The sequence below is a fragment of the Arvicola amphibius genome, chromosome 4 (assembly GCF_903992535.2).
Source record: "Arvicola amphibius chromosome 4, mArvAmp1.2, whole genome shotgun sequence".
Classification (NCBI taxonomy): domain Eukaryota; kingdom Metazoa; phylum Chordata; class Mammalia; order Rodentia; family Cricetidae; genus Arvicola; species Arvicola amphibius.
In genome coordinates this window covers 455206-474917 of record NC_052050.1, presented here as the reverse complement: position 1 = coordinate 474917, position 19712 = coordinate 455206, and the positions used below count along the sequence as shown (strand labels likewise).

Here is a 19712-nt window from a genome sequence, read left to right as displayed (position 1 = left end):
GCGGCGTCTCCATGGTCTCCCAACTCGGCTTTCTTTTCTCATTTGGAGGGTCACTTGGGTCTGGTATGGCTCCAGGGCAGGAGGAAGGTTACACTTAGTGGGTGGAGCAGTTTCACCACGGGCTCGTCAGACCCGAAGGCAGAGGGCTGGGCGTCCTGTGCATGATGAAACTTGCAGGTGTATTGTGCTTCAGGATTGCATGTTTCCTTTGATGCACTTGGCTTCATTTTTATCCACCTGTTCATTAGTGTGGGTTAGGCGAAACAGGTGAACCCTGAACAAGTCACATCGAAACTAGGATTGATTTTATTTCCCTCGAAGCATAGCCCTCTTTCCGCGTCGATTCTTAACTCCTGTAGGACCGAAACAAGCGCTTGGTGACTTCACTTCTCTGGAAGGCCCCTTTACTCTAAAGTATTAATATTAATATAAGAACATTTGAGAATGAAAACATAATTTAAAGTATTAAATAAAATTAAAAATTAAAGTGTTGCCACAAAAATGTATTTGTGGGTTTCCCTCAGATTCGGAGTTTCTGACTACTGTGGCCTCTCTGCTTTTCCTGCGGTGGCCATGATGGTGGAGGAACTTCTGCTCCCAAACTCAGGCTGCTGGCAGGGAAGGTACTGCCTGTGTTGATTGGTGGCAGGAGATGCTCTTTTGTTTACCATCTGTTAGCACTGTATCTCTCCTTCACAGTGAAGTTTTCTTATTTTTCCCATTTTTAAATTTTTTAAGTTTTCCAGGCACGGTGGCACACACCACCACTCAGCTCTGCACAGAGGCAGGTGGATCTCTGAGTCTGAGGCCAGCCTGGTCTACGGAGAGAGTTCAGGGATGGCCAGGGCTACACCGAGGAACTGCCTCGAAAAACAAAAAACCAAACAAAGAACAAATAAAATTCAAGGTTTATTTTATTATTGTCTAAAGGTAGAATTCTTACTACAATATGGTTTGGGGGTGTAGCTCAGTAACTTGTTTAGCTAGCATTCTTGAAGCCCTGGGTTTTTTACTCAGAACTGAAAAAAAAAACAAAAAACAAAATAGAAAACCCACAAAATTCTACCCAAACCCAGCAACCTCACAAACAGTAGTATTAAAACTCACGAAAGTACAGGAGGCCAGCCTGGTCTGCAGAGCCACTTCTAGGACAACCAAGGTTACTACACAAAGAAACCCTGTCCCAAAAAACCAAACCAAACCAAACTAAAAACCAAATCAAACCAAACCAAACAAACAAAAGAAAACAAACAAAAAAAAAAAACCCCAGGAAAGCCGAGGGCACCAGGATCTACAGGCCCATCCCAGGCTGCTGCGTGGCAGCCACCAGTAGACACAGTCTCTTTTCTTACATGTGGTTGTGTTTAAAGGATGAAAGAGGTCAGGTGTCTGGGTACAAGTGACTTGACTGGATACTTGCGTGGATAGGCATGAGGGACCAGTGTCCTGGACTTGGCTCTGCCTGGGCCTTCAGTCGCCTGACCAAGCTGTCCTGGCCTTGGCCTCTCAATAGGCTTTAGCTGTGTTTGATTTAATCTCTCCTAGTGGCCTGAGGCATAGGTGTGGTCCTTGGCTCTATCTGGAAGAGAAATGACAAACTTTTCTTGCCTTAGAACTGTGTGGAGACCGATCGGTACCCGGCATGCTCTTTAGACAGAACTTAGCCTATTATGATTTTGTAGACTTTGGCTTCTTTTGTGGGGGAGCTTCTGGTGTCTAGAGATGCTCAGTATGCGAAGGGCAGAGTGTCTGGATGGTTGTGCCTTGATACGCAGGGTAGCTTTTCTTTTTGTTCTATTTATTTTTATATATTTTGTGGGTGTGGTGTGTGTGACATAGCACTCACATGGAGGCCAACTTGCAGAAAGAATTCTCTCCTTTCGTCGTAAGAATCCCAGGAACTGAACGCAGTCCCACTGAGCCATCTTGCTAGCCCCAAAAGTCGTGTCTTGGGTGGAGAAAACGTATGACTGTGTGGGGATTGAGCACCGAGTGCTGCATGTCTGTGAATTCAGGGGAATAAGTTCCTGAGTTAGGCTTTGAGTAGACTGAACTGCACGTTCTCGCTCTATCTAATTTCATGTAGCTCAGCGTTTTACACAGGTGAGCCCCATAGGAACATGTCCGTACATGCCGGCAGTGCAGGGGAGGGACTTTGTAGGTCACAGGCCTCATCCTCTTTATTCCTGTGCTGGTGTGAGCTGGGTTAGTGCTGGAGGCTGAGGAGCTGGTGCACCCCACACCCACCTTTAGCCTCGGCTGTGACTTCTGTGGCAGGCCATTTGAATACTTCACAACTCCACCCCCCTCTCCTCTCACCTGGCCTGTGGACAGATGTTGATATCTGGTTGCCCATACTTTCCTTGGCCTTCCTTCTCACATGCTTCCCTCGGGCCTTAGCTGTTGACACCCCATCTCTGCTTTGCCCTGGATCTTTGTTTCCTGCTCTCTGTCCTTGTTTAGAGCCCTCATTCTGTGGGTGCACTTGAGACACCTTTGAAGTCACAACCTCACCTCATGCCTGTTGTCCTCCTTAGCCTTGTGAATGTGGAAGCCTGACGGTAGTGGTGGCGGTGGTGGTGGTGGTGGCGGTGGTGGCGTTGGTGGCAGTAGCGGTGGTGGTGGTGGTGGTGGTGTGTGTGTGTGTGTGTGTGTGTATGAGAGAAGAGAGACAGAGACCCAGAGACTGAGATTGTCTCTACCTGTGTCTTCCATGCCTGCTGTGTTGTTTGGTTATCTCGTTTCCCTTGTCTTGTCCAGAGCATCACCTGGCTTTCCAGACACCCCTCCATGATACCTTATTCCCACCCCACACATCTCATCCTATCGTGTGGTTCCTTAGCCTTTTTTGACCTCCCTCAAGCCTATCCTGTCTGCTGTGCCCAAGCAGCACAAGTCTTTATCTTCTGATAGCAGGGCAAGCCATCCCACTCTGAAGTCGCTCCACCCGGCCTTTGTTGCAGTTTATGTAAAATAGTCCCACACTAGCCCAGAATGGAGTATAATAAAGGTTTATTTAATAGGGGGCGGATTCACAGAAAGATTAGCGATCCGCAGTCCTCTGCGTGCGCTGGGAACTGGAACCGAATCCAGTAGCCAAACAGTGTTGTAATTAGTATAGTTTCTATGTGATTATTTCGGTTCTGGGCTACTGGGAAATGGACCAGCAGTCACTGCTCACAGGCCCTTACTATCATCCTTGTTAGTTGAGGTCCCTGAAGTTGTGTGCTGTTCCCGTGGTCAAGACAGCATTCTTTATATGTAGTAGGCCGCCCCTCAAGGGACTAGGGAGTGAGAAGCTTCAGAGGGAAGATCTGCCAAGGACAGGTTGGGGGTCTTCCTGCCATCTGTGCACAGAGGATGGCAGCATGTCATCAGTAGACCAAGTTTTCCAAGTTGGGCACCCGGCACTGTCCTCATGCTTGTATGTGGACTGGGCAGCTCAGGTGATGAAGTCTTGAGCGTCTGTATGGTTGGTGGCCAATGTCTGTTCACTGGAGAAGCTGGGTCCTTTGTGGCCAGTGGGTTGGCCAGCCCTCTGTGGCTGAAGGTCATGCTCTTGCTGTGGGACAACAAAATGTCTGTATCAGCTCCCTGAAATTGTTCCCTCTGTATCCTCTTTCAAAACTTTTGGGCAGTCGACACTTTGTTCTGACAGTGTATAGGTCATTCTAGTGGCTTAGCCCTGCCAGACGAGCCTTCTATCCCAACACCTCCCTGCTGTTTTGTTTTATGACAGAGGGTATAGGATCTGTGTATTCTGTGCTGTGTTCCGTGGAGTCATTGGAGCCTTGTGTTACCCCTCCCCATACCTTGACAGAGAGTTCTTGTAGAATCCAGGCTTGCTTTGAACTAACTCATCCCCCTAACCAACCCCAGCTCTGGACCGACGGGATTGTAGACATGTGCCACATGTCTTGATCGGTCTGATACCTCTCAGGCAAAGGCATTGCTGGCTCCTGTTGGCTTTGCGGGCACTGTGTGTACCGCTGCCCCCTCTCCGTGTGTCATGTCTTTGTGGTACCACCTCAGCCTTTCCTTGCCGGTGCTTCTTTCCTTCCTCCTTTTATTTCCCTCACTTCCACATGGGGCCAGTACTGACCTTGCGCGTCGGGGAAGTTTGGGCTTTGGTTTCTGACTTCAGGTGCCTCTGCCATACCGGGCATTCCTCCAGGTGCCCATGGCTCCTGCCTTTGAGCCTGGAAAGCTCCGAGGTGGTGGGCTACCCTCAGTCCTGGGCTCTCTGTGGGAGGACTGCTACCACACTCTTTCACATCCCTCAGTTATTGAGGAATGGTTATTTTTACTTAAAAAGCGCTAGAAATTGAAATAAGTAGCAATAACAGAGACTTGAGGGGTTGGAGTTATCCGTCATTAACATTGGTCCATTTTCCTATTGTCTAAGATCTTTCCTATTGGTGAGTTTTCTTTTCAGATCATGGAGATTGCAGTGAGTAATTGTGTTTTTGTTGCTGGGAAGAACTGATTCTCTAGAACTGGCTGTGCTGGTACATGCTTGTCTGAGGCAGGACGATCATGAGTTTGAGGTCATCCGCTGTATAGGGAGATCCTGTCTCATATAAATGAACAAACAAACCTGAACTTGATGTTTTAGTTTTCACTTATATGAAATTCTGTTAATGGAATAATTTCTTTCATTTATGTGATAGAAGAGGGGGCTTTGTTTCTCTAGTAAGGAAACACTCTCTTACCTGGAAATCTTGCCTCTGGGTTATGGTCAGACCTGAAACTGCCCAGTGGGTAGTTTATATCTTGAGAATTTAGGCTGATCCCATAGTTCAGAAGTGGCCCAGAGGCACTACCATCTAGGGAACCATCAAACTAAAAATGTCCAGGGCTTCTGTGGTCATGGGACCCCTCAAAGAGCTGGGGCTGTGAGGGAGGGCATGGTAGGAAACGCCATCTCTGATTCTAATGAGCTATTTATTCCCAGCATTGACTTTCAGTTTCAGCATCTGCCTGTTGGGCAGGTGATGCCTCTGGCTAGGACGGTGCTTCTGGGGCTGGGTCCTGCCCTGTGTCTGAGCGCCCCTTTCTCATGTACTGTTCTTGGAACAGAGAGTCCTTTAAGACGGTTCTCATTTTTATATTTATAAGCCAGGTGATGTGCTAGGCCTCAGTTTTCTAGACTCTACTTTGTGGAAAGAGTTTCTCTCCCCCTAGTGCTGGAAGAAGGGCCTTCAGGGGTGACCTGTTGTTCTAAATGTCTTTGTGTTGGTGAAGAAGCAGAGAGGGTGGATCCTCATGCTCAGCCTGGAGTTGGTTGTGTGGGTTTTGGCGACTTCCTGTGACGTGTTTAAAAGTTCTAGCATCACTGGTTTACTAAGCTTTTCACGATGGGGAGCTTTCTTAGTGTTAGGACAGAGCTAAGGAGAATTATTGTTTGCCCCGCGCCTTGTCCCGTCTGTGAGGTGGTCTGGGTACAGCAGCGCCCTTCTGAGAGACCAGTGAAGTGCTCGTGGCAACCTGCTACCCTAATGCTGCACTTTGAGTTCCGTCTAGTGCCCATCAGTGTTCCCAGGGTTCTAGATTGGTGAGCTTCTCAGAGACCTTGCATTTTCTGTGACAGCCACACCTGAGCCTCAGTGCAGGGCCCTTTCTCCAAGGGCCTGGGGTGGAGTTGTTTTTCTTGGCTTGAATTTGGCAGTGCCTTCAGGGAGCCTCAAACCAGCACCTCTTGCTTGGCAGCAGGGTGAACTTGCTTCTGTGTGGCTCTCCAGCCTGTGATTTACAGGGCTTGGAGAACATGCCCCAGGGAGGGGAAGCTAGCTTGGGTGGGGAGCAGTAGAAAGGTGCGGTGGTGGTTTAGGATGATTACTGGGAAACTCGTTTCGTTTGCACCTTGCACCAAGCTAGTTTCTAGAACAACAAAAACAGACGTGGTTGCTCCTCCTGCGTTGAGAGGTGTTTTTTTCCAAACTGTTGGTGGTATAATTGCCTTGGTGTTTCAGAAAAGCAGGTGGCTCTGTTAGTTCCGATTTTATACATCCTCCAGAGAGAGGCGTGTGTATGAATCAGTGCAAGCGCTCAAGTTCCTCTGAAGCCCAGAGTCATTCTCCCCGGGGCAGGGCAAGCACTGATCAACATTGGAAAGGTTGAAGTACTATGGGAAAAAAAATTTTTTTAAATGAAGTATAGCCCATGCTGGCTGTGAACCTGTGGCCCTCGTCTCTTGCTCTAGCCTCCAAAGTGTGGAGATGCCTTTTATGTGAAAAATCAAAATCCCATATTCATTTTTCCCCCTTATTTTCCTGGGTGCTTCATGAATAGTTGCCCCCCCCACCCCCACCCCTGGGACAGCTCTGGCTGTCCTGGAACTCACTCTGTGTAGTTGGTTATTTTTACTCTTTGCCCTTGGATGCCCACCACCCAACTCTAAATAAATACATGGAGACTTATTCTCGCTTATGAGTGCTTGACCTTAGTTTGACTTGTTTCTAGCCAGCTTTTCTTAACTTAGATTATGCCATCTTTTTTATATATGTTTCTTTCCTTCTTACGCCATGGCTAGCTGGCCCTTGGCGTCCGCCTCTCCTTTCCTCCTGTTATTCTCTCTGCCTGGTAACCCTGCCTGTCTCCCTCTCCCACTACCTATTGGCTGTTGGGCTCTTTATTAGACCAATCAGGTGTTTTAGGCAGGCAAAGTAACACAGCTTCACAGAGTTAAACAAATGTAACATAAAAGAATGTAACACATCTTTGCATCATTAAACAAATATTACATAGCATAAACAAGTGTAACACATCTTAAACTAATATTCCACAATAGCTCTGTAGACCAGGCTGGCCCGGAACTCAGAGGCTTGCCTGCCTCTGCCTCCTGAGTGCTGGGATTAAAGGCGTAGTAAATTACTTCAGTCAGCAGGCTACACAAGTTTTCACAGGACATTCCAGGTAGGTGTCTAATAATCAGTGTAGATATTAGACTTAATTCTACTCTAACAAGTTAGCAAAGATACAGATCTTCCCCCCCAATAATATTTTTATGAATTATTTGGGAATCCCATACACTGCACCACAATCATACTTGCCTCCCATTCCTCCCAGGCCCATCCCTGTTGGCGGAAGCAGCTACATGTTTGTTTTCTGGCTGCCCAGACTCCCAAAATAATCACATAGAAATCTGTATTAATTGCAATACTCTTTGGCCAATAGCTTAAGTGTATTTCTAGCCAGCTCTTAACATTTTAAATCAGCCCATCTCTATTAATCTGTGCATCTCTATGAGGTCGTGGCCTACTGGCAAGGTTCAGGCGTTTGTCTTCTCTGGCAGCTGCCTGGTGTCTTGGCCTTCTTTCTTTCTCTATTTCTGCTTGGAATTCCTGCCTTACTCTATTCTACCCTGCTGTAGGCCCAAAGAAGCTTCTTTATTAACCAATGGGAATAAAACATACTCACAGCATACAGAGGGGAATCCCACATCACACCCCACTCAAAAAAAAAAAAAAAACCCCAAACAAACTGAAAACAAAATGCCAAATCCAATCTGTGTTGCCCGTATGCTCATTAGAGAGCATGGCTCAACTTCCAGTGGCCAGTCCCTTAAAGAAAACTTGAGTCCTTACCTCTTCCTTTCCCGCACCCCCTCTCCTCCTGCCAACTGTGAACTGTGAACCACATTTCAGCATCTTTAGCATAAATTTTAAGGATTCTCTTCAATGGTGGCTTGTCTGGACTGTTTCTTTTTCCGGTGTGGGTTAGAGGTTGTTACGGAAGCCTTCAATGTCTCCCATTCTCAGTAATGCGTCATCGATACCACTGCAGAAGAAGCTTCCTTGTCCATCGCAGCCGGCAGTGCCACAGATCATGACTTCTGCATGATTTTGTGGACATCAACATAGTTTCCAGCGACAGCTTGGATCGAGGACGTTAGCCTGGTCCTCAGTGGATCGTGATGTCAACTCGGCGTCCACAGAAACACTGATCATGGATGTTACATAGCCTGGGAACGGGACCCTTGAGAGCTCCAGGCTGCTGTGCATCTTTGCTCTTGGTGCCAGCCACCCTGCCCGTTCCCCATGTTTGCAGTCTGTGGGTAGCGCTGCAGCTTTTTCCTGCCCTCAGCAGGGTGAGCAGCGTACGCAGTGGCACCTGTGGCAGCGGCAGGAGCAGCGGCAGCGGGACACTGGCCTAATGATGGGGTGAGGCTGGTCAGCGGTGGCCCTAACCTGCTGGCTGCCCGAGGACTAACCCTGCTTGGTAATGACATGTTCCTATACCTGTGACTGCTGGTGTGTCTCTGGTTCTCCTTCTCCCCGCTACTCACCTCTCTGTTCTGTAGTACATTAATCAAACTGTATTACATTAATCAAATCATTTAATATTATTAAATTTAATATTAAGATATTAAATTATAAATTGTGTGTATATGTGTATGCTTGTATGAGAGTTTGTCATGTGAGTACAATGCTTATGGAGGCCCCAAAAGGCTGCTGGACCCCTGGAGTTACAGGTGGTCCTGTAGCTGATGTGGGCGTTGGGAACTGAACTTGGGTCCTCTGATAGAGCAGTACATACTTTCATCTGCTGAACCATCTCTCCAGCCTCCACAGCTGCCTTTTATAAGGCCGAGAACTCCTCCTCCTTTACAATGTATTGAGCTTTCATCAGGAAACTAATCATGTATTTTTATTTGTTGTTATGTTAATTTGCTATATAGCACATTAATGGATTATTGGATATTAAACTAGCCTTGTATTCCTTGCAGACGAAGGATAAACCCCATTTGGTTATGGTGTAAAGTCCTTGTAGTATGTCTTTGGAGTCCGTTTGCTAACATCCATTCAAGGGTTTTTATATCTGTATTCCATGGATGTTGGTTGTAGTTTTCTGTTGTAATCTTGGCTATGTATTGGGGTAACGGTGACCTCATACAGCCAGTTGGCAAGCATTTCCTCAGAGTCTGTGCAGAGTGGTATCTTTTTCCTTGAATGTTAGCTAGAATTCAGTAGTGAAGTCATCGATTTTTTTTCTACTAGGATTTTACTTGTGGGAGGATTTTAAACCACAAACTCCATTCTTGACATGATATAGTTCTACTCGAAGTTTTTATTTATTTTGTTTTCTTAGAAAAATTCCGTATATGTATGAATGTTCTGCCTGCTTAATCTGTATGAGCACCACATGCATGCAGTACCCATGGAGGCCAGAAGAGGGCATTGGATCCTCTGGAACTGGAATTTCAGGTGGTTGTAAGCAGCCATGTGGGTGTGAGAACTGAACTTGGGTCCTTTGCAAGAACAAGTGCTTTTAACTGCTGAGCCTTCCCTTGAGCGCTAAAAGTTCTCTCTGTCTCTCTCTCTCTCTCTGTCTCTGTCTCTCTCTCTCTCTCTCTCTCTCTCCTTTCCTTTCCTTTCCTTTCCTTTCCTTTCCTTTTCTTTTCTTTTTTCTTTCTCTGAAGTTTTTGGAGCTGTCCTGGAACTAACTGTTGTAGACCAGGCTGGCCTCCAGCTCACAGAGATCCGCCTGCCTCTGCCTCCTGAGTGCTGGGATCAAAGGTGTGCACCACTATTGCCAGGCTAAAAGTTTCTATATTTTGACCTATGCTAATTTCTTTTGAGGTGTTTGCACGAAAGGTCGTAAAATTCCTTTGCCATCCTTTTAAAGTCACCGCCATTTGACTTTCTCATGCTCCTTATTCTGGACATTGATCTACTTCTGTGTGTGTGTGTTGAGTCCAGGTCTTAATTATGGCAGGCGAGTGCATCTACCCCTGAGCTACACCCTCTGAACTTCTTTTTAAAGCAGCAGAGTTGTTGCCCCCACACACACAGCAGTTCTGATTTCAGTCTGCTTTTGGAAGTCTGCTTTGAGGTCCACGATGCTTTAAGCATGGTTGTCATTGTCTGTTTCATGGCTGTGGCCTGTGCCCCTGGCTGCTTTCTGAACAGGCACAAAGCCTCACATGGACAACTGTGGACTTTTTAAAAGTGAAAAGGGTCTAACTTCTGTATTATCCCCATGCGATTTATGATCTCAGCCTGAACTGTGTGTGTTCACAATTTGCAGACCTGGACTGACTTTTATATGCTATGAGATAGTGGGTGGACAGGTGGGCAGCAGGGTGCAGTCAGCATCTGTCCCAGATGATAGTCAGGGTGGCCAGCAGAGCCATGCTCTTCCCTTATTTATTCCTGGTGCCAGACCAGCTCCAGAGTTACAGTATATAGTGCTTGTGTCCAGTTGTGTGTGGCGGCTGAGTGGGCAGGTGTAGTGAGTGTGTACGTGCAGGGCCCTAGGGTCCACTGGCAGGTTCCTTCTGGCATGCCCAAACTAAAGCTTTCCTTGGTGACACCTCCCTGAGGCCTCTTCAGGTCCAAGGAAGCAGTGGGGTGCTCCAGATGTCTCCCTTATTGTGACTCCAAGTCCACTGAGTATTTTGGGGATGATTTTCTAAGCTATGACATAGTGTTTCAGAGGTGACAGTTAAAGGCCTAAGTCCTGGGTTTCCATTCGTTTGCACTGAGTGTGTTGAAGTGATACCGTCTGTGGTTGTTGGGTCTCTAGAGAGAAGTTATGGGGACTTCTGTCTAGGACGATCGCTCATGGACTGGGGTTGAGCTGGTGGGAAGAGCCGAAGGAAGACAGTGTGGCTTCTGCTAAGGGGTTGTGACTGCCAGCATTGTGAATCGTGGTTGGTTGGTTCCAGTTCTCAGGTGGGAGCTGAAGCAGCTGGGTTACCTTATCATAGAGTCTAGAACTTACCTCTGCTCTAGTGTCTGGCACAGCTTGTGCCGCAGGACCCTTGTCTGGACAGATTTTAGAGTTTGTGATGTCTCAGCTTTCAGGTGAGACTCCCCATTGTCACTACCTGCTCTGCTTGAGCAGCTTGACAGTCTGGGGAGTCAACAAGCATCAGACTTCTCTGGGCTCTATTAATAGCTCTGGGTGGAGCTGGGACTTGACATCAGGACCTGGATTTTATGTTTTAGTGTGTGTGTTTGTGTGGATGCTTATACATGTGTGTGTCTACATTGTGTGTATGTGTTTGTGTGGATGCTTATACATCTGTGTGTGTGTTTGTGTGGATGTTTAATCGTGTGTGTATGTGTATATGTATGTATGTATGTGTGATGTTTGTGTATGCCTGTGAGGACCAGAAGGAAGGGTCCAATGCAGATGACTAGACACCGATTGGACCTGATTTTGCTTTTGATGTGTATATGTGCTGCTATATGCCATTACATGGGTTTATGCCAGTCTTAAATGCTTATAGCTTGTGTGTCTACATGTGTTTATGTTCATGTTTTATTTGCCTGTTTGTTTCTTGAGACAGGGTTCTTCCTGTGTAGCTCTGGAGACCTTGGAACTTGCTCTGTAGACCAGAGTAGCTGTGAGCTGATGGTCTCTCTGTCTCTCAAGAGCTAGGATTATAGGCATGAACCACCATGTCCACTTGTGCTTGTGCTTTGCATGTGTGTAAATGTGTGGAACCAGTGTGGCACCAGTGCTCTAGTGAAGAGAACTGGTGTTCGAGTGAGATGTTCCAGAATTCTAGTGAGCACCAGTGTTTCAGTGAGGGTCAGTGTTCTTAAAAAAAAAAATTATTCGTGTGTGCATGGTGTGTGTGTGTGTGTGTGTGTGTGTGGTGTGTGTGTGCGTGTGTGTGTGCATGGTGTGTGTGTGCGTGCGTGCGTGGTGTATGTGTGTGTGTGTGTGTGTGCGTGCGTGGTGTATGTGTGTGTGTGTGTGTGTGCGCGTGCGTGCGTGGAGTATGTGTGTGTGTGCGTGCGTGGTGTATGTGTGTGTGTGCGTGCGTGCGTGGTGTATGTGTGTGTGTGTGTGTGCGTGGTGTATGTGTGTGTGTGTGTGCGCGCGTGCGTGGTGTATGTGTGTGTGTGTGCGTGCGTGGTGTATGTGTGTGTGTGTGCGTGCGTGCGTGGAGTATGTGTGTGTGTGTGTGCGTGCGTGGTGTATGTGTGTGTGTGTGTGTGCGTGCGTGGTGTATGTGTGTGTGTGTGTGTGTGCGCGTGTGTGGTGTATGTGTGTGTGTGTGTGCGCACGCGTGCGTGGTGTATATGTGTGTGTGTGAATGTTGGTACATGCTTGACATACTGTGTGTGTAAAAGTCAGGAACAGATTCCAGGAGATCAGAATCAGTGTTCTAACTGAAGGGCCAGTGTTCTGGTAAGCACCAGTAATCTAGCGAGTATGCTAGAGAGAAAGACTTAGTTCTAGTGAAGTCAGATGGTTGTCTGCTGCTGCCCTCCAAATCTAGCACTGTGTACAGGGTCTGCATACTGTGTGGCTGCTGTCACAGGGAGGGTGAGCTGGGAGGTGCTAGATCCAGTGGTAAGCTGTGGCAGAGGGTACAAGACTTCTGTGGAAGGTGAGGAGGGTGGAACCCTCTTGGGTTGGCTAAGGTGGTGAGAGAGGAGGAAAGACTTCCGTGGCTTCTCACCTTGGTGTGGATCCTCTGGTCTACAACTCTCAGTTTGTACACAGATGACAATGAAGAGACTTTGCACCTCTCTTTAGTTCAGTCAGTACATACTGCAGGTTAGGATCAGAGCCCTTCGGAGGACTAGACTCCATTGGTGTGCCCTTGCTACGAGCAGACCTGTTGGAGGATTCCTTTTCTAAACTTCCCTCTATCAGGAACTGACTTTCTTCACCCGGTGTTTGGTGGTGTACGTATGCGGACTTTTCTGTCCTGCCAGCCAGTTCCCAAATAACCACACAGAGACTTCTTATTAACTATAAATGCTTATTCAATAGCTAAGGCTTGTTATTAGCTAACTACATTAGCCCATATTTCTTAATCTGTGCTCGGCCATATGGCTCAGTGTGGACTTTGTCCTCTTCTTCCTAGTGTCTTCTTAGTCTGGTTCTCCCACCTAAGCACCCTTATCCTGTGCAGCTATAGGCCGGTCAGCTTCTTTATTAAACCAGTCACAGTGACATATATTCATGTGGTATAAAGGAATATTCCACAAGTGCTCAGCAAACATTCTGGAAGATGTAATGAGTTTGTTCTGATAACTTGTGTACATTTTAAACTTAGAAATGTATTTAAAGTATATTATTTTTTCAGGCTCAAATATTTAAGCATGGAAAACGTGAAGATTGTCTACCCTATGGTAAGATTAATTTAAAGAACAATATGAACATACTGCTGTGGGTTTGTGTGCTTCTGTGACACAGTGTGTATAACTGTGTGTATGTGTGTATATATATAACAGTATTGTAACAGTACATATAACAGTATTATAACAGAATAAACATACTGCTGTGGGTTTGTGTGCTTCTGTGATACTTTTACTCAAGCATGAACCTGTAGCTTTGTATATTTGGACACTGTAAGTTCTTTGACTTTCTGTTTTTTGTTCTTTAATATAACTATGATAAACCATTCCACTACTTATTTGAAATATAGGAAATTGCTAAAAGCTCTGTAGTGAAGAGCTGGGTTTTGCAATGCTTCAAGTGCCCTGACTTAGTCATGGAGAGCCCTGGTCATAGTAGACTTGGTCCTAAGGTCACCTGGGACCGTATAGCTGCTTTGTTTTTCTATGTCACGGTCCCCCATTGCTTCATCCCCCCCAAATACCATCTTAGAGCCTCTCCCCACACGTCATCCCTTATGCTCATTGCTCTGTCCCTCTAACCCTCACCGTTTCGTTTCTCCATCATGCCCCTCCCCATCTCTCTCCCCATCACCCCTCCCCATCTCTCCCCATCACCCCTCCCCATCTCTCTCCCCATCACCCCTCCCCATCAGTCATCACCTCATTCCCATCCCCATCACCTCATCGCAACACCTCATCTCTTGCCATCTCCTCATCCCCTCCCCCATCCCCTCATCCCCTCCCCCATCCCCTCATCCCCTCCCCCATCCCCTCATCCCCTCCCCCATCCCCTCATCCCCTCCCCCATCCCCTCATCCCCTCCCCATCCCCTCATCCCCTCCCCCATCCCCTCATCCCCTCCCCTCATCCTCTCCCCCATCCCCTCATCCCCTCCCCCGTCCCCTCATCCCCTCATCCCTTCCTCACATCTCTTGTCACCCAGCCCTGTTTCTTTGTCTAGACTTTTTGCCCGGCTCCCTCCCATCCTGTCTTCTTTCCTCCTCACCCTTATGTGATTGGTCTCAGAGACCTAGCCCTATGCTTCTATCCTAGGCTTTAGTTTTGTCTGTAGAATGCCATTAGCATATTCTGCCCCACCTTAGTTCCCTGGATGGCCTATGCAACCCAGGGTCTCATCTAAGAGATCGTCCTATATGCTCCCTTGAGGCTCAGTGTCCTGCCTCAGCATTGCCTCCATTCTAACGCAGTGCTGAATGAGCACCCCTTGAATAAAACAAACCCTAGAAGCACTGGTAAATTTGAATGACCTTTTTTTGCCCATACTTGTGCCTGAGTGTTCCTCAGGCCCTGCATGATTGCTTGCAGCAAGATGGCTTCTCCTACACTCTGGGCCTTTTCTACTTTTTGTTCCATGGTTAGGACAATGAAGAGGCTTCACTTTAGCAATTCTGGGCAGATAACTTGGGAAGAAAGAGGTCTTGCTCGGGGATTCAATGTGAATTATCCACCACCTCCCTTGGGCCCGGGGGATTGACTCACTTCAGGGGTGCATGCCGCCTCCTGCGGCATTGAGTTGCCTGTTCTCACCTGCAGCCAGCACTGTGCTGCAGTGCCTTGACGGATGCAGACTGCCCGAGAGCAACCAGACCTTGCTGCGGAAGCTTGGCGTGAAGCTTGTCCAGCGGCTGGGGCTGACTTTCCTGAAGCCGAAGGTGGCCGCGTGGAGGTAAGTCAGGCCTGTCACCTTGTTTTTATCGCAGGAAGAGAGGCCTGTGTGGGCTGAACAGCAGACAACACCCTCTGCTTTGGTTTCCCCTTTGGTGTCTGAGTGTTTCTGGTTTTGAAGGAAGAGTTTGTCTTTTGGCTATTTTCTGACTCAGCATCTTCAGTAGAATCACTGAAGCTAGAATGGTAACGGGAGAAGCTTGCTCTGCCTTTCCCTAAGGTACTGCTCAGGTGTACCTCCAAGGTGTTGGTTTGGGCTCTTGGGCTCTTGGGGGGAAGCTTTCTGGTCAGTCACCTCTCAGAGAAAACTTGGCTCACTTTGGGAGGTTTGTTCAGAAATGAAAGTGTCTTTTCTTGCTGGTAGATATAACGTCTTCTAGTATCTCACAGTATATTGTTTTTTTTTTGTGGTGTTTATTTTGGAGACAGGCTTATTCTGTAGCCCAGGCTAGCCTTGAATCACACTCCTCTTTGTCTTCTAAGTACTGGGATCCTAGGCATGTGCCATCACGTCTAGAAGGTGCTGGTGTTGTTGTTGCTATTAATATTATTGAATGCAAGCGCTCTACCACTGAGCTGCACACAATTATCAACGTGTGTGATTTGAGAAAAATTAAGTTTTGTTAAAACTTCTTCCAAAAGTGTGGTGAATTCCAGAGAAGTATGTTAGGCTTTAGAGATGTCTAACTGAAATATCCCCACATGTTCAGTGTGCACTTCACTCAGGCTGTTTAGCAGGCCACATTCTAGTGATCTGTTCTCAAACCCCATGGAAAATCTCCAAAGAAACACAACCAGTAGGATTTGAGCACAGTATGGAAGCTGGTGAAACCTAAGACTCAGGAGGAGCCTGTGACCAAGCCAGAGGCTGGCAGGTGGGCCAGGCAGCCTTCTGTTTTGCCCAGGCTGTCAGCTGAGTGGACAAGACTCACCTGTGCTGGAGCTGGTCTGTGTGTCCAGAAGTGTCCTCAGAGACATACCAGGTGTGTTCAGTTAATGCTCACAGCTACTAAGAAGCTTAATTTAAGAAAATAATTTAGTATTACCATTATTTTGCCTCTATTTTTGCACACGCAATAATGTAGTTATTAATAGAATTAGGTTTTGCTGGGCTTGGTGGCACACGCATAATCCTAGTACTCTGTGAGGCAGAAGGGAAGTTTAAGACTGGCCTGTTGTACATGCTGAATTCCAGGCCTGCCAGACCTAAATAGTAAAACTCTGTCGCTTAAAAAAAAAAACCAAACCAGACCAAAATATGATCTGGTGTTTGTTTTGTTTTGTTTGAGACAGAGCCTGTATATGTAGCCCAACCCTGTCTGTCCTGGAACTTGCTTTGTAGACCAGTCTGTTCTCAAATTCACAGAGATCCTTCTGTCTCTTCCTTCCGAGTGCTGGGATCAAAGGAGTGAGCCATCATGCCTGACTAATGATTGGATTTTAAGGTCCCCTCTTGGTATTTGTTTTCTCTTGCTTTTTTCTCTTTTATTTCTCCCTCCCTACTTGTGCAGGGAAAGGGTCTCCTGTAACCGAGACTGACTGACCTTGAATTTGCTATTTTGATGACCTTGATTTCCTGGGTTTTTCTGTCTCTATCTGTCAAGGGCTGGGATTACAGGCATGAACTACTGCACCCAGTTCCTCATTCTATCTCTCTCTCTCTTTTTAGGTTCTTGTTAGATCTCCTAGCACTACACTTTTTTCCCAGTGCAGGTGGTGAAGTTTGGTCTTCAGAGGCCGTGGTGTGCTGGGTAGACCCACTTTCCTGTCTTGTGTTGGCTTTAGTTTTGTTAATTTCAGTTCTTCTCTGAGGATGCAGCTCTCTCTTCTGTACACAGGTTTTCCTTGAGTGAGAGCTGGAACTTCTGGTCTTCTCTGGACCCGATAGCCAGTGTCCCTAATATCCCCTGAGTGCTGAGAACTCTGTGCAGCTTCCTCCTGATCTTCTCTGTGGGTCCTGTCCTGTCCTTGCTCATTGTGGGAATGACCGAAGACGTGAGGGAGATTGTGAGTTTTGTGTTCGTTCTCACTGCTCGTGCCTGTCTAGTGACCTGCTGTGTGTTTGCTGCAGTCTTGGCAGTGCCTGTGAGGCAGAGGTAAAGGTGGGTGCACAGCTGCGATTCTGTTTCGGGGAGGAGAGCACCCTGCCTCGGCCCAAGTGGGTCTCAGAGATTCAGACAGAATCTCCCTTTCTTGTTTGAATTCTCTTTGGGGATGGGCTTTGATTACTCTGGCATGCCCACTCTTAGCAGGGAGTTGCTTGGTCAGGGCCAGAGAGATGATTGAGTGGTGCTTATGAGGCACATTATTGTTGGTTCTCTTTTGCTTGTTCCCCAGGCAACTGGGAGATCTGTTCAGAGCTGCAGTTGGCACATAGGTAAGGAGTGGGCCCTGTGGCCTGGGATGAGGGCTGAGGCCAGAATGCCAAGCAGCTGGAGAAGGCAGCCATTTGCTTGTGAGCAAGGGCTTGTGGGCCCTGATGTCTTTCATGTGTACCCGGTGGCGAGGCTTTGCCATTGCCTTCTGCCTTCAGACTTTGTTGTGGATGGCTCTTCAGAATTAGGGCGTGCGTCTGCTCTAGGTTGACTTTCTTTGAGGCTTGTCCTGATAGTCTTACACCAGTAGTCTTCTTTCTCCCCCAGTCTATATGGTGTGTGAGAGTTTTTCCGGCCTCATGTATGATTTTGAGAGATGCTAAGTTGATGACTTCACTTACCAGACAAATTGCTTTTAGGGTCAGGCTGTGCCTACCAGCCTGAGATGATTTTGTTCTGCACAGGTATCAGCGTGGCTCTCGGTCTTTGGCTGCCAACCTGCAGCTCAGTGCCCCGGGTGAGCAGAAGCCACTGTCCCATAGCTTAACTTCTGATGGCGACGAAGACTATGATGTCCCAGAGGGGGTGGAGAGCGTGATAGGTAAGTGGAGCCACAGTGTGTGTCACACACACCTCATCTCCAGCACGTCTGTGCTTTTCTTCTCTGTTTACCCTTTCCCTTCTTCACCTAGCATATGGCCCCTGACTGACCTCTCCATGGACACTCGCTCTTGCGGCGCCAGCTTCTCGCTGTCCCTTCACTCCTCCACACTGCCTTCGTACACCCTGACCCCCAAGTTGCTCTCCCTGGTTGTCTTCAGGGAATCAGGGTTTCCAGGAAAACAGACTTGAAACGTGGGACTCGTGTCTCCAACCTTTATCCTCTTGTCTTGGGACTAGTGTCTCCAACCTTTATATTCCTGTCTTGTCTGAGCATGGTACTCGTGTCTCCAATCTTTATCCTCTGTCTTGTCCGAGCATGGGACTCGTGTCTCCAGCCTTTATCCTCTTGTGTTGTCCGAGCATGGGACTGATGTCTCCAGCCTTTATCCTCTGTCTTGTTCGAGCATGGGACTCGTGTCTCCAGCCTTTATCCTCTGTCTTGTCCGAGCATGGGACTCGTGTCTCCAGCCTTTATCCTCTTGTGTTGTCCGAGCATGGGACTCGTGTCTCCAGCCTTTATCCTCTGTCTTGTTCGAGCACACTTTGCATCATCTCAGACTACTGTAGGCCTCCACACTTATCAGGAATCTTGGCCCAGGGTTCCCAGTCTCCCCTTTACTGTGCCCAGCCTCAGGCTCACTGCTGTGCACTCACTCTCCCTCCTTACTACGGATGCTGGATGGAGTGTGATCCTCAGCCTCCACTTCCTGGGCGGACCCTGGCGGGAGGTACAGAGCCACATGATCATCTCCCTTGCTGTGTTCTGTCCATTCATTCTTCAGGACAGGTTTTCCCCAGACTTGTCTATCCCTGCTGTCTGTATCATCTCCTTGACTTCCATATCGGTGTTTCTGCGGCCAGCACTCACATGTATTTGGTCTTTTCTTGGACGATCCCTCCTCCCTTAGGATTTTCTTCCCTAGTTGCTGTGGCACAACACCTATCCTGAGTCCCTCTAAACCACCTTGAACTCCATAAACACAGGATGAATTCTCTTGCTCCTTCTCTGTTATTGCCTACCTACCTGCCTTAGGCATGTTACTTCACGCTCTGTTCCCCCAAAGACCACCCAGTCTGCTGATTTGTTTCTTCCTACCTCCAACCGTTAGCTATTTGTCCACGTCAGTTCTTCTGGGGTTTGCCCTCCGACCAGTGTTTGGACCATACTGGGCTTGTAGGGCTGTGTGACCTGGGATAGCCTTCTGACTGCCTCTGGGCTAGTCCCCAAAGATCTCATCTTCCTTTGTGGGAGCCTTCCCAGATGTCGGGTTTCTTTTGACCTCTCTGGCTCACTGAGGCCTTTACCTGAGGAGGCAGCTTGCTCCCTGCTGATTGTTGTTAGGAAGTGACAGAAATGCCCTTTTCTGTGGTTGTTTAAAAACAGGGAGGAAGTGCTTTCATTGTAACTAAAATGAAGGCTCAGGATTGGAGAGATAGCTCAGCTCTCAGAACCCTTGCTGGTTTGGCTCCTAGTACCTACAAGATGGCTCACAATCATTTGTTACTCTAGTTCCAGGGGATCTGACCCCCTCTTGACTTCTGCAGGTACACAGCATGCACATTGTGCATATACATACATGCAGACAATACGTTCATGTATTATAACATTTAAAATAAAACTAAGACCTCTTGGGTGTGCAAGTGGCTCAGTGGGTAAAGGGAAAATCAGGTCTGATTCCTGGAACTTGAGTGGTGGAGGGAGAGAACCAGCTCCTAGAAGTTGTTCTCTGGTCTCTCCGTTCATGCAGTAGCATGCCCACATCACGCCCATCCTTCCTCTAATGTGAAAAACAAACAGAAAACAATTAAGACTCTTACTTTTTAGAGAAACAGTCTCACCGTGTAGCCCTGACTGGCCTGGAACTCTATATAGACCAGGCTGGCTTTGAACTCAGAGCCCTGCCTGCCTTGGCCTCCTGAGTGCTAGGGTTTCCAAACCGATTTCCTCCTTCCTCAGCTT

General features: G+C 47.6%; 1 protein-coding gene across 2 annotated transcripts in view; it reads left to right on the top strand.

Moving 5' to 3' along the window:
- Tbcd (tubulin folding cofactor D) overlaps nt 1–19712 on the top strand; it is a 157765-nt gene that overhangs the window by 27268 nt on the left and 110785 nt on the right. For both annotated transcript variants that reach the window (XM_038329036.1, XM_038329035.1), the window contains exons 8-10: nt 13055–13100; nt 14643–14775; nt 17554–17690. In XM_038329036.1, coding sequence (XP_038184964.1) covers nt 13055–13100; nt 14643–14775; nt 17554–17690 — 316 coding nt within the window. The remainder of the gene's footprint in view (nt 1–13054; nt 13101–14642; nt 14776–17553; nt 17691–19712) is intronic.